General features: G+C 44.7%; 1 protein-coding gene across 6 annotated transcripts in view; it reads left to right on the top strand.

Moving 5' to 3' along the window:
* LOC105008071 (dedicator of cytokinesis protein 3) overlaps window positions 1-12,702 on the top strand; it is a 64,432-nt gene extending 51,730 nt beyond the window's left edge. For 5 of the 6 annotated variants that reach the window (XM_034295935.1, XM_034295936.1, XM_020052002.3 and 2 more), the window contains 15 exons: window positions 1,060-1,164; window positions 1,804-1,945; window positions 2,041-2,207; window positions 2,290-2,376; window positions 2,519-2,698; window positions 2,817-2,900; window positions 4,069-4,185; window positions 4,805-4,926; window positions 5,087-5,225; window positions 5,800-5,881; window positions 7,226-7,338; window positions 7,619-7,703; window positions 7,848-7,970; window positions 8,209-8,291; window positions 8,389-12,702. In XM_034295935.1, coding sequence (XP_034151826.1) covers window positions 1,060-1,164; window positions 1,804-1,945; window positions 2,041-2,207; window positions 2,290-2,376; window positions 2,519-2,698; window positions 2,817-2,900; window positions 4,069-4,185; window positions 4,805-4,926; window positions 5,087-5,225; window positions 5,800-5,881; window positions 7,226-7,338; window positions 7,619-7,703; window positions 7,848-7,970; window positions 8,209-8,291; window positions 8,389-9,051 — 2,292 coding nt within the window. In that variant the 3' untranslated portion in view covers window positions 9,052-12,702. The remainder of the gene's footprint in view (window positions 1-1,059; window positions 1,165-1,803; window positions 1,946-2,040; window positions 2,208-2,289; window positions 2,377-2,518; window positions 2,699-2,816; window positions 2,901-4,068; window positions 4,186-4,804; window positions 4,927-5,086; window positions 5,226-5,799; window positions 5,882-7,225; window positions 7,339-7,618; window positions 7,704-7,847; window positions 7,971-8,208; window positions 8,292-8,388) is intronic. The other variant, XM_034295937.1, reaches the window with a different exon arrangement.
* The last annotated feature ends 1,414 nt before the right edge of the window (window positions 12,703-14,116 follow it).

A 14,116-nucleotide genomic window follows, 5' to 3' on the forward strand; every position in this document is an offset into this window, starting at 1 on the left:
ACCTGTTACATTTGTATGATTTTGGTCTGCATGTTCTATGCTTGATTTAACCTGTGCGGCAGCACAACATTCACTGGAGTCTGGCCGATCCTAGGCCACCGGGACACACACATCCAGGGTGACGGACGGCAGTGATTACATACATGTTTTTATTATTTGGTTCTTTTGTTAGTGGGAATGGACCCCACAACCCTGGCATTAAAAGTTCAATGCTCTTACCTCGTGAGCTATTTGGAACCCTACCTGATAAAATGGCCGCTGGGATGGAGGATATCTGGTCCACCAGGACCCTAGTGTTGGGGAGGGGTGTTACTTTTATCGTTTGCAGAAAAAAATGCAAACAGTTACAGTGGGCCAGTAATGTGGTGAAAAGTTTTCAGGGGTTGCTGGCTACAGTAATGGGAGTAAGCCTATTAGAAACTTGGAAGGGTATGTCCTTCCATAATGATTAGAAACTTGGTTTGGTTTGGTCTAACAGGTAGGGTTCCATGTAGCTCACTTTGTAAGAGCATTGAACTTGTAACGCCAGGTTTGTGGGGTCCATTCCCACTATGGGCCAGAATAAAAACATTTATATAATCACAAAGGGAGTGGCATTAGTTTGGGATGGCTTTGTTGCGTATGGGCCTGGCCAATATGCCAAAATTGAGTCAACCATAAATTCCATATTGTACCACAGAATTCTTTAGGAGAATGTGAGACCATCTGTCAAAAGGCTGAAGCTGAACTTAACATTGATCTTGCAACGTGACAACGATCCAAGACCCACAAACCAAGCTACAACAGAATGGTTCAAATAGATGAACTGGAGGGTTGTGGAGTGGTCTAATAGAAGGCCAAATCTCAATCCCATTGAAATGCTGTGGGAGGACTTAAAACGAGCTGTGCATGCAAGAACGCCATGAAGCATGACCCAGTTGTAGCTGTACTGAAAAGAGTAGGCAAAATGTCTTCCCAGTCTGTATAAGAGACTGATAGACAGTCACAAGAAATGGCTATGTGAGTTGCTGAGTAAGATCAATATGCTTTCTGAGGGTTGTGTATTTGTGTCTCTCCTAGAAAATGGAGGCTGCATACTATGACAACATAATCGAGCAGCAGAGGATTGAACCTGAATTCTTCAGGATGGGTTTCTATGGTAGAAAGTTTCCTTTTTTCCTGAGGGTAAGATTAATATGTACACAGCCACATACGTATGTACGTTGTGATGGTAATTCCATCGATCGACACTCTTAAAGGAGTAAGAAACAGAGACAAAATTATCTTGGCACAATATAACAGTTTATTAATTATTTGCAAATAAGAGAGACGCGTCAAACGCTTACAAACATAATCGTCCGAGGAGTCTCTGCTGTAAGACATGAACAATCCGTTTTTATTTCAAATGTTAGAAGGGGTGTGGTAAGTTGTTGCCATCTGTCTTCTGTAACATTTGCCCAAAGGTCGGGCTGTCCCCCCACCTTATCCTTCTCAACTCCTGAGGAGACACAATGTCTGGATAATCAACAGAGACACTAAAGGGTTATACAGATTTACGAGTAACCCTCTAATCCACCGGTGCCGGTCAAGGATGTCTCCTATTCAAACACCAGATCCCTCTCGGCATATTTAACTAGTAACTCATTCATACATGTATAGGACGACCAAGAATACATCAGCTCAAGAATTTCCACAACAACGTACATACATACATACACACACACAAACTTGAACGGCCGCATGCACACACACACACACACATACACAGACACACACACACAAAAACATTTTCAATCATCTTTCTGTGGACACCTTTCTATTCAGAACAAGGAGTTTGTGTGCCGGGGCTATGACTACGAACGTCTGGAAGACTTTCAGCAGAGGATGCTGGGAGAATTCCCTCAGGCCATCGCCATGCAGCACCCCAACCAACCAGACGATGCCCTACTACAGAGTGACGCTCAGTGTATCCTAACCATGTCCAATGAGTGTTGAATGTTCGTTGTTTGTCCATCAACCGTCAGTGTGTTCGGCTGTGTTTTCCTTATCGCCTGGCTCTAGACCTGCAGATCTACGCGGTGACCCCAGTGTCAGACATCACCGACGTGCCTCAGCTGGAGCGCGTACCGGAGAGGATAAAGAGTTTCTACCGCATCAATAATGTCACCCGCTTTCACTATGACAGGCCCTTCCACAAGGGACCTAAGGACAGGGACAACGAGTTCAGGGTAAATGGAATGGAAAGGGTCTGTTGATACAAGGTGAGCGTTGTTCCCGCAGGAGGTGATTCCGCGTTGTTTGTCTTTTCAGAGTCTTTGGATCGAGAGAACCACTCTGATTCTTGCTCGTCCACTTCCTGGAATCTCCCGCTGGGCTGAGGTCGAGAAGAGAGAACTGGTGAGTAGCGCTCCGGACATCAGACGCCTACGCGGGAGTGGGAATGCTGTCCAGCACATCATTTGTGTTTGTGTTCGTCTGTTCTGTCTGTGTGAGGGAGTTGTTTTGCATATCGTGGATTCAGATACATCTGTGTCTGCAGGTGGAGGTGAGCCCTCTTGAAAATGCCATCTACGTGGTGGAGAACAAGACCCAGGAGCTACGCACCCTGATCAGCCAGTACCAGCACAGGCAGCACCATGGCAACATCAACCCCCTCAGCATGCTGCTCAACGGGGTCATAGACGCTGCCGTGAACGGGGGCATTGCCAGATACCAAGAGGTACATACCAAAGGGAGGGAGATGATTGGATAGAGAGTTTGGTCATTTTCTTGCGGAACCCGCCATTTTATCTGCCATGCCCTGAAACTCCTTCATATCCCACATTCCTCCTCTGCAGGCATTTTTTGATAAGGACTATATTAACAGCCACCCAGAGGACTCGGAGAGGATCACTCAGCTCAAAGACTTGATGCAGGAACAGGTTAGGCACAACTCTTTAAAGGGATATTTTAAGGTTTTACTCAGTGACTGCAAGTCTACAGTTTTTTTAATTATTAAAGTAGCCTGTTTGTTATGTACACTACCCTGTTACAAAAATGTGGACTGATTCCACAGTCTCATGGGCGTGGCTTGTGGTGTGTCTCATGGGCGTAGCTTGTGGTGTGTCTCATGGGCGTGGCTTGTGGTGTGTCTCATGGGCGTGGCTTGTGGTGTGTCTCATGGGGGTTGCTTGTGGTGTGTCTCATGGGTGTGGCTTGCTATGTAAAGCTGCAGGCCCAGCGCCATCTGCAAGCCTTAGGGGGTCTGGCCCACACTATGGTACCTCTTTGCCGGTCCAGATGAAAATGTATTGGACTGAAACGCGCATCGACAGAAAAACACATACATTTTCGATGATGCTGTTGGTGCCAGATGTGGTGATTCTCAGAAACAGCTGACCTGGGATTTTCACACAATATAGTCTCTAGAGTAGAAATGTTATCTTGCATTGGGCCTGTTAAGTTCTGTAAAAATTATAGAATGGGCAAAACGAGTGACCTATGCTACTTTGACTATGTTAGGATATATGCGATCAGCCGCCCTTGTTTCCAGTTTATAAGAAACTGACACACTTTTGGGCTTTTTACGCATAACAATGTCTATGGTTTTCGAGAATAACAAAAACATCTAGTAAGCAGCAGTCCTATGGGGGATAACGAATAATTGACAAGAGAGGTAAAAGGAGAATGGTAAGAACTGTGCAAGCTAGGAGGCTAACTCATTGGCCCTTGTCATGAATGTGAACCAGGTACACCCCTTCATGGCTAATTTACCTTTCTTCACGTCGACACTTTGTGTGGGATAATGTGCTATGTCACAACGCAGAGTATAATTCCAGGAACATGACAGTGTGTTCATTTGAGTGGCCTGCAGTCCCCAGACCTCAACCCAATAGAGCATTTTCATGATGAGATGGGTAGTTTGCAGCGTAAATATATTACCATCATGTCACCAGGGACCAACATACCTGTGGAACATTTCTGACACCTTGATGGAGGCAAAGGGGGAACCTACTTAGTACTAGATGCACTAAACTGACTACTCGGTGTACATATTGGTAGTACATACCAGATGTTGTTTCATTCCTGCACAATGCTTCACTGTCACAGGTTCACATCCTTGGAGTGGGGCTAGCTGTCCACGAGAAGTTGGTGCACCCAGAAATGCGTCCATTGCACAAAAAGCTGATAGATCAGTTCCACATGATGAGGACTGGCTTACACCACGTGAGTGCGTTCACATGCTCTTCTGCTTTTAGCTGATGTCTTTGTGGCATGTGGCTCAGTTGACAGAGCGGTGGAAATGTGGGAGGTGTGTAGTCAGTCTTAATATTGAGTCAAAGTTCAGACATTGTTAATGATCATTGAGTGTTAATATTCAGACAGTCTAAATGATCAGCCAGTGTTAATATTCAGCCAGTCTGAATGATCAGTCAGAGGTAATATTCAGCCAGTGTTAATATTCAGCCAGTGTTAATATTCAGCCAGTGTTATTGATCAGCCAGTGTTAATGATCAACCAGTGTTAATGATCAACCAGGGTTAATGATCAACCAGGGTTAATGATCAACCAGTGTTAATGATCAGTCAGTGTTAATGATCAGTCAGTGTTAATGATCAGTCAGTGTTAATATTCTGCCAGTGTTAATGATCAGTCAGTGTTAACATTCAGCCAGTGTTAATGAACAGTCATTGTTAATATTCAGCCAGTGTTAATATTCAGTCAGTGTTAATATTCAGCCAGTGTTAATGATCAGTCACTGTTAATATTCATTCAGTCTTTATATTCTGTTAGTATTAATGTTCAGCCAGTGTTAGTATTCAGCCAGTGTTAATATTCAGAGCAGTGCCTATATGTGACCCAACAGGGGTTGTCAGCCGCCTGTACCGGAGTGACGTCTCCCAGAGGCATCCTGAACACCCACAGCTACATGAGCCCAGAGAGTGTCCGTCTGATTCACAGGCACAGGTCAGTAACATGTTGGAAATGAGATGCTAGAATAACTTCATTGAGACTACCTTCTAAAATATGACCGTCCCTCTCGCTCTTCTTTTTATTTTTCATTATTTTTCTTCTTCATTTTATCTCCTTTCTTTCTCTTTCTTACTCTTTCACGGTCTCTCTCCAGCCCTATGAACCTGCAAGGTTCTATTCGCCAGTCGTCCTCCTCCCTTTCTTCTCACACCTCTAGTGAGGCAGGAGGGAACCTTGTTATCATGACAGATGGTCTGATTGGAGAGCACACTGAGGACACGGCTCACATGCAGGTGGGTTGAATGAACACGCACAGACATACTTTAGTACATCACCCAAAAGATGCCTACAGGACACATACAGTCTATTCACATGTACACAAGAAGGTAGACATATAAAATATCACAGTGCACACATGCACCCAAACCTTTTCCAACATGGATTCATACGTATGTGGCTGTGTACATATTAATCTTACCCTCAGGAAAAAAGGAAACTTTCTACCATAGAAACCCATCCTGAAGAATTCAGGTTCAATCCTCTGCTGCTCGATTATGCTGTCATAGAATGCACCCTCCATTTTCTAGGAGAGACACAAATACACAACCCACACAATCACATTCTGTAATACTGTCCTACAAAAGATTTGTTATAGTCAAATCTGTGGACGTGCATTATTCATGTAGAACTATGCATAATAAAGGCAGCATTTCTGTTGTTTTGTTAACCAGGGGTTTTGATTGAAGAAACAATGTGTACGGGATTTGCATTCACCCACACAGAATCACCATGTGCAGTGGTTTTGTGCGTTTAGTAAATCCCTGTGTGTGAATGCCTTGTGAATTAAATTATGTCTTCTTTTTCCAGCCAAGCCCGTCTTCCTCCAGTCTGAGCTCAGTTCGCTCCACCTCCTCCCAGGTTATCAACTCTGCCCCTTCTAGTGCCAGAGGTGAGTGTCCCCTGACCCAGGAAGTAAACACAAACTACGTCTATTCGGGTCACATGCTCTTGGCATTTGATGCCTTAGAATGTACAGTTGCATATTTAAAAATATGTACTGAGGACAACAGATATCTAGTTATCACATCAGATAGAAGTGAACAAAAATAACCAATACTGATCAAAGGGTTTTCATACTTTTATGAGTTCAGGTTTATAAGAATACCTTGTTTACCCAAGAGATATAAACCTTAATTTATCAATCAAGTATTCTCACTGGGACACAAGTTGACCCTCTCAAAGACTCCTCCATTCTCATGCTGTGTTCCTCTTGAAGTAGCAGTCACAGGCAAAAGGCTTTTCACACTTGTACATCATAAAAATAATCCAGAAGTTTCTACACAAAACTGCTGAAATTCACAAATATTGTGGTATCCACATACACTATGTATTTCTTTGGTTTTCAGTGATCAAAACCAAAGAATCTGAATAATTTACTATATCTCAATTTATTTATATTTATGGGCAATATCATTGGCAACGTCCAGAGGAGTGTTTTTATAATTTTATTTCAAGCAGGTGATTCTCCTTTACCTTAACTCGCCTGTGGTGAGCTGCAGGTGGCTGCAATACAAAAATCATTCCTTCAACAAGTTTGAATTGAGAAAAGGACTAATTCTCCTGGTTTTATGTCACTGGTCATGGAGCATGGTGAAAAGAAATATCAATTGTCCCACAGATTCAAGGTGACCTTCAGACACAAAGTACAAGAGTTTCAGCTCACACATCCATCACCAACTTAAAATAATGGAGTTGTATAATAGGAGACCCAGGAGGGCCACACTGCCTATATAGACATACAAAAGCTTTTTACAATCCTTCTGGAACCATCCCCTGGGGACAGATAACACCAAATTAGAGGTTTTGGTAATACTGTATGTTTACAGAAAACAAAATGATGCCTTCAAAGAAAAGAACAACCTTCCCACAGTCAACCTTAAAGGAGGGGGTCAGTGATGTTTTGGGTTGCTTTGCCCCCTCTGGCATCGAGGGCCTTGAATGTTTCCATGGCATTATGAAATCAGAATGCCACCTACGGGGTAGGTGGGGGGGGCGGGGGGTAGGTGAGGGGGGGGGCAGGGGGTAGGTGGGGGGGGGGAGGGGTAGGGGGGGGCGGGGGGTAGTGAGGGGGGGGGCGGGGGGTTAGGTGAGGGGGGGCGGGGGGTAAGTGAGAGGAGGGGGGGGGGGCGGGGGGGTAGGTGAGGGGGTTGGTGTAGCAAATCTAATCACAATTCTCCCAATGGATCCCAACTGGTGTTTTTCTGACCTGTCTTATCCCCCCTCCCTCACCCAGGTTCTCCGTCCCTGCCGGATAAAGTCAAACACAACCGGGAGGTGATGATGCTTCTACCGCCTTATCAGAGAGCAAACAACACCATGTACTACACCATGGCTGAGAACGGACAGGTACTGGTTTCCCACAAGATGCAATTGAGCTTTGTTGAGTTAATGAATACAAAAATGTGCTTTTTGGTCTTTATATATGGTTAGGGATTAAAAGGGTTAAATTACATTGTTTTTAGCAAATTTAAATTCTACTTAATTTTTTAATGCAACCCCTCTAAGGGAGCAATTAGGACTAACTGACTTGCTCCGTTTTTTGTTTTACCCTGTTCTGGGATTTAATCTGGCAGTTGGTTATTGTTCTTGACACTTCATCTGCTGATTCTGTTCTCTGTGTTCGCAGAGCAACCATCTGCAGCGTGCCTTACTCCAACAAGTGAGCTCCTGTAAGCCGTGCGCTGACCCTCACATGGGCTTGCCAGAGAAAGGTACGCTCTCACTGCGTGAACAATGTCCGATTGTTCATTCCTGTTTCTCTCTGGCATCAGATTAGTTGGACAGAACTACAGTTTCAGTTGGACAACTCTTTGCAAGCTTTGTAGTGAATGTGGTTTTCTGGTGCCCCTTCCCAGTGTTTCCCAGTGCTCCCAGCAGCTGGAGTCTAGATGGGGAGGGCAGGGAGGCGGTGCCCTATGTCCAGGGAACGACGGGGGGCGTCGTTATGCCCCCCATCCCACCCAGGTCCTTTCCTCCAGGTATCAGCAACTGCATACACCTCCTCTATTAATAGGCAAATTCTCCTTAATTAACATATGCGCTCGTTTGGAAGTGTTACACCTGAGTTGTGTTGTTCGGATGTGGTGTGGTTTTGTATTTCCAGGACGATTTGAAAGGCATGATGGAATTTTACATCCATATTGTGTTCGTGGCGATGCGAATCCCATAGTTTCCTTGTTCTTTTCACCCCATGTCTGGATGTTTTTACCTCATTAGGTCACTTCCTGATGCACTTCGATGCGTTCCACCACCAGAACAGTGACCCGCCTCCGGCACTTCCTGTCCGCTCTCTGAGAAAGGTAAAAATACCCGAACGTACTTACGTCTTCTTAACTGGTTCGACCAATGCCAACACGTTTCTAATCGTCCTCTTTCTCCCTACCTCCGTCCCGCCAGTCTCCTCTCCACCCCATTCCCGGCTCCCCGACTAGTCCTCAGTCAGCCCTGGGGGGGAGTAACTCCACCCTGTCGGGCAGCGCCAGCAGCGGGGTCTCCTCTCTGAGCGAGAGTAATTTTGGCGGCCAGTACCCCGAGGCCCAGACCGTGCGAAATGACGCCATGGAGCCCGTCCCGAGCCACCTCTGGACCCCCGATGAATACCTGGCCTCTCCCTACCTGCACATCCACTACAGCGGCCCGGAGCCATCGGAGTCCCTCGACCAGGTCCGACCCTTCCACTACCGCAATCCCGTCTCCCACGCGCCCCACACGCACCCCCACCTCCACCCCCAGCCGGCCGGCCTCGACTGCCACCCTCACTCCCATGGCCCCCCCCCACCACCAGGCGGCCCTCCACGGCCCCCACCACGTTCCGTACCGGCGCCCCCAGCCCCCGGCCGTGCCCCCCAAGCCGTACCTGAGGGAGGGCTGCATCCCCGAGGAGGACCTGAGCTCCCTTGTGCCCCAGCCTGTCCCGCTTCCCCGGAGGATCTTCCACTCCCCTCACAGTCACAGGGAGGAGCAGGCCAAGGCGGCCTGGGAGCAGTGCATCAGCGAGGAACACGAGGATACGCCGTGAGGAGACCGGCTGGCTCCATAGTCTATTACTGTATATTATAGTAGTAGAGCGCTGGGGCCACTTGGAGATCTCACACACCTCAGTGCTTCTTAATAGTCCGACGCGGCTCCCATCCCTCTTGTCCCCTTGAAATCACCTGCATCAATGTGATAGAACTTTGCCTGGACGAATCAAGTGCTTACATTGTGTAGGCATTGGCCATATTGCTTCCTCGATTGGATCCATTCCATGTTTTTATATCAGCGCAGATGAAGGGGAGGGAAACGAGAGGAAGCCACTTTTGACTATGGAGACGCGCCTTCATTCTCCTCCCTGTATTCAGATTGTCTGATTCTGAATCGACTAGGGAGTCTTGAAAGGGATTAATAAGGGAATATTATCGGTCAGACAGGATGACTGATAATGATGACTTTGTTTAAATTGATATTGATTGTACACTATTGTACAACTAGTCTGTGAGCATGTTTTGTTTCTTTTCATTTGAAAACAATATACAGTTTTGTGCAACATGACGATCCTGATCAACACAATCCTTGTCAGTGTGATCAACACCATTCAGTCCCAACGTGGATTCCTCTTCCCTTTTCCACGATGACAGGACAGTACAGAAAGTTAGAAAGAAAAGATTCTTAATGATGTTGATTTTCTTTGCTTTCAATTCTTTAAATTAGGGATGCACCAATATATCGGCAAGCAGTCAATGTCGGCCGATTATAGGCAAACGTAATAATCGGTGTTGGCCGATTGCTTTAAATTTGCCTGATATTTTAGACAGATTGTGCTTTCCGGCGTTTCCGCGTTTACTCTACCCCATTGTGACAACAATGACAATGACAGTCATTCCTGACATCAACTCTTTGTTAGACACATGCATTGCATTTTTTTGTGAGAAACACAGAGCACACAGTCCTCTTATGTCAGAGCCAGAGAATGAATCCATCACCCTCTTTGCACACCAGCTGCATGAACAACCTCAGGGTGTGCGTGGTCCCCAGTAGGGAACCAGTGTGCATTAGCCTACCGGACTGGATTGTTAAAAGATTAATTTGCAGCACAAGATACTTTTCACCTGAAAATCTAGCAAGGACATCAAATTACTACAGGACATTCTGATTCTAGTTTGCTTGGGAGTGGCGGTAGACAGACTTTCAGGCGCTGCTGAACATTTATTGATCTGTGAGGTTTTGGTTTAGGGTAGACTCAGGTGAGGTCACAAGGTTTTTTTGTAAATTAACCAGCAATATACCAGATTACTTGTTACTAGAGAGAGTTGTATTCTTTTTTTGAAACATTACACTGCATACTTGCTTGTTTTGTGTTTTATGGTGTAAAGGGATGTTGGCTGGCTACCATAATGAGAGGCTGGTAGATTTTGAATACACCTGGCACATTTTGCTGGTGAACCCAAAAGTAAACTTGATGCCCTGCCTAGAGAATTAACAACTATGTCAGGGTACTAAAGGATCTTCAGAAATACAGCAAATGTAAACAAATAAATAGCTTCTTAGCAATTTCCCTATGCCAACAATGGCATTTGTTAATGCAGTTTTGAGAGTTAAATACATTACCTATCTAATTTACTATACTTATATCCAGTCATTGAATAATATACAATTACAGAAAAGATTCCCTTTATAATTTATACATTTTCCTTTCATTAACATTCATTATCAGACTTATTTTTTGTTATTATAAATATATAGAAAGATAACTTTTGTATGACTGAATTTACATTTGCTGAAATATGTAGTATCATTATTCATGCCAGGGTACACAGGGACAGGAATAACGAAACACTGCTATTGGCTGCGGGCAATTGCGGCATGCGAATATCTGCGATTGGTATCAGCCAATCATTGTCTTATTGGTGCATCCCTACTATAAATAAACATTTACCAATCCTCCGTCCCTTCTGCTACCTTGTTCCCATTGAAAGTGGGTCTGTTATTTGGACCTGGGTCACTCTGATTGACCCAAACCTCAAGGGACGCAAACCTCAGTCTAGGATTACCCTTTCATACGGTAACCTAGGTACGGTAAACCAATGTGAATGTATTCAAACAAGATGTGCTCTTTGTATTAAGCAAGTGGCAGGTCTTCTTTTCTGTTCAAGTGCTTTTATATTTAAGTGATGTCTTTATTACAGTGTTCTTGTCTTTTGTATGACGGATACAAACATCTCATGAGAGAAGTGTGAGTGCTACCAAGACTGACCGAGCTGATGAATCAAAATCCTTAGTAGGGGTACAAGAAAGGGCTGGACATTACAAGTGCATCGGTTAGTTCTGGAACAACAGTTTCAATGTTATTTCCATTGGGCGAGGCACACTCAGTATGACTGGATTGTTCCCTGGATGGTGGGGAAGAAGATGACAGAAAACACAGTGAGGAGTACGATAAGTACAATTAATGATTCAGCAGTACCTCAATCAACAACTGAACTAACTACAACTCAGAAAAAAAAAAAACAAGTCACTCTCTCACTCTCTGCTTCTACACGTTTCAGGTCACTTTCAACAAACGAGTACTATATAGACTGATGTCAGTATCATTGCTTCTTTCTGATTAGCTGAACCCCGCCCCCCTACTGCCCAGCCGCTCTGCAGGTCAAATGGCATATCCAAACTCCCTTCCGACAGCGTTCTAAACGCCTACCTGCCTTAAGTGCACTGAAATGCAGTATCAGTCTCCCGCTCCGCCGCTCGACCGGTTCTGAAACGACCGCTCTAGTCCCCCCCCCCCCCCCCCCCACGTTCTCCACGCTCTCCGGACAAACCTGTTAATGTTAGCGTGTTATCCGTTTTGTTCCCGCCTTGGTTGAAAAATGTTTGATTTGTGATGCTACAGTATGCTTAGTTCTGCCCGCAACACTCCTTCACCCTGCGATCTACGACAGGGACCAGGACCACAGGGTTGATCTCCTTGGGGAATGAAGGTACCACACGGTTTTCAGCAGTGTGATGTTTCATTCACCCGTGGGTTGGAAGGTGATGGTTTCTGCCCCAGCAGACAGACTATGTTTTCCCCAGTTGTCTTCTGCAGGTGAATGCTTCGCTGTGTTCTTGTACATCAGGTTGCCCACTGATCAGGCGACCTCTATTTTTGTACGCAGGTTCATCCGTTCTGAGGACTTATTTCACAGATGTACCGTGAAAGGATCCAATGTATGTTTTGCAGACTGCGGAGTTAGGAAAGAGCTGTGCTATCGATCAACTTTAACATGAAAGTCTGGTGTAGGAGGAAGCTGGTGAAGTTGGTGAACAGAGGAGAGATAGTCTGATCAAAATTAGGTACAATAGCATTTTTCACTGTAAATTATGTTACTGTACATAAAGCCGGTATTGTGAAATATTTTTGAGAATTATAGCAGACCCCAAAAAATCCCCAAAAAATGACTGTATCGTTGTTGTTTTGTGTAAATACATGTACTCCTGAAATAGATGTAATTGATAAATATCTATAATCAATGTTTAAAGAAGACAAATCAATATAGACTGTGGTTGTCTGCATTGTTCTTCACTTCAAGTCTTCAAATATAAATACTTTATACACTTTTCAATGTGCTTTCTTGTACATATGGTGTTAGCATGATCAAACAGTGTTTGGTTGTAAAAGTGGTTTTCCTACTCCCATAACTGCTGTGGTATGGATTCATTAACAATGCCAAACATTAAAGACAATCTTTTATCAGCTCCGTCTGTCATTCCCGTCAATTCCTGCTCTGTGGAAAACCGCTCCACTGATTGGCACTGTTTTGGGATAGTTATGGAAATGTACAGTAAACGGCAATGATGCTAGGACAAATGCACATACGGTACATAAATCAGTCAGTCCATCTTCATATTTTATCAGAAGGAAATTTTGCTTTAAACCGGTGCAACAGTTAAATACAGATGTTTAGCTATTTTATCTGTGAGATAAAGATGGTAAATAAATGAAGATTACCGATATGCTGTTTGTCATTGTGAAAAAGATTCCAAGTCCCAAATCTTTTTAAGTGACTGTTCCTTTGCTTGAGCTTGTTTCCCTAAGCTCACCATTCCTCCGTAATCTCTGGCATACTCATGTAAGAGAGGGAACAGCTGGCTCAGTACACATTGTCCTGTCCCCACACCTCCTCCTTGTTGTCTTGTCCCCACACCTCCTCCTTGTTGTCCTGTCCCCACACTTCCTCCTTGTTGTCTTGTCCCCACACCTCCTTGTTGTCCTGTCCCCACACTTCCTCCTTGTTGTCTTGTCCCCACACCTCCTTGTTGTCCTGTCCCCACACCTCCTCTTTGTTGTCCTGTCCCCACACCTCCTCTTTGTTGTCCTGTCCCCACACCTCCTCCTTGTTGTCCTGTCCCCACAACTCCTCCTTGTTGTCCTGTCCCCACACCTCCTCCTTGTTGCCCTGTCCCCACAACTCTTTCTTGTTGTCTTCCCCCACAACTCCCCATTGTTGCCCTCTACCCACTGCTCATCATTGTCTTCTGCCCACACCTTCTCCTCATTGTTCCTCATTGTCCTGTCCCCACACCACCTCCTTATTGTCCTCTCCCAACTCCTCCTCAGGTAAGAAAGTACAGAAGCATCTCTCTATGACCAGAAAAAAATGAGATGTGATGTCTCTATTTCTCTACTATCTTTTAGAATGTTTTTCCTCTAGTGAGGTTTAGGTTGCAATGTGAGGGTCTATTAGTGTTTTATTGTATTTATTAGACTCTAATCCATGAAGGATTATACAGTCTAGTAATCTATACTGAATGTCAACTTTCCACAAGACATCTAGTGACCCTTTTGGGAACTTAAGGAGTCCATAGCTCCTTATCACATGTTAAAAATAGGTGAAATATTTCAATGAGAATATTTCTAAAATGTTTTATGACAGTATATTAGTGAAAACCATAGAGCTTTAGTCCTCGAGTACCCCCAACAGCACACATTTTTGTTGTAGCCCTGGACAAGCACACCCAATTCAACTCAGTGAGAGCCTGATAATTAGTTGACAAGTTGAATCAGCTGTGCTTGGCTGGGGCTACAATGAAAATGTGTGCTGTTGGGGGTACTTGATGACCTTAGTGGGAAACCACTGCCATAGAGCCCTCAAACTCAAATCTGGACCTC

Source organism: Esox lucius, chromosome 12 (assembly GCF_011004845.1).
Source record: "Esox lucius isolate fEsoLuc1 chromosome 12, fEsoLuc1.pri, whole genome shotgun sequence".
NCBI classification, from domain to species: domain Eukaryota; kingdom Metazoa; phylum Chordata; class Actinopteri; order Esociformes; family Esocidae; genus Esox; species Esox lucius.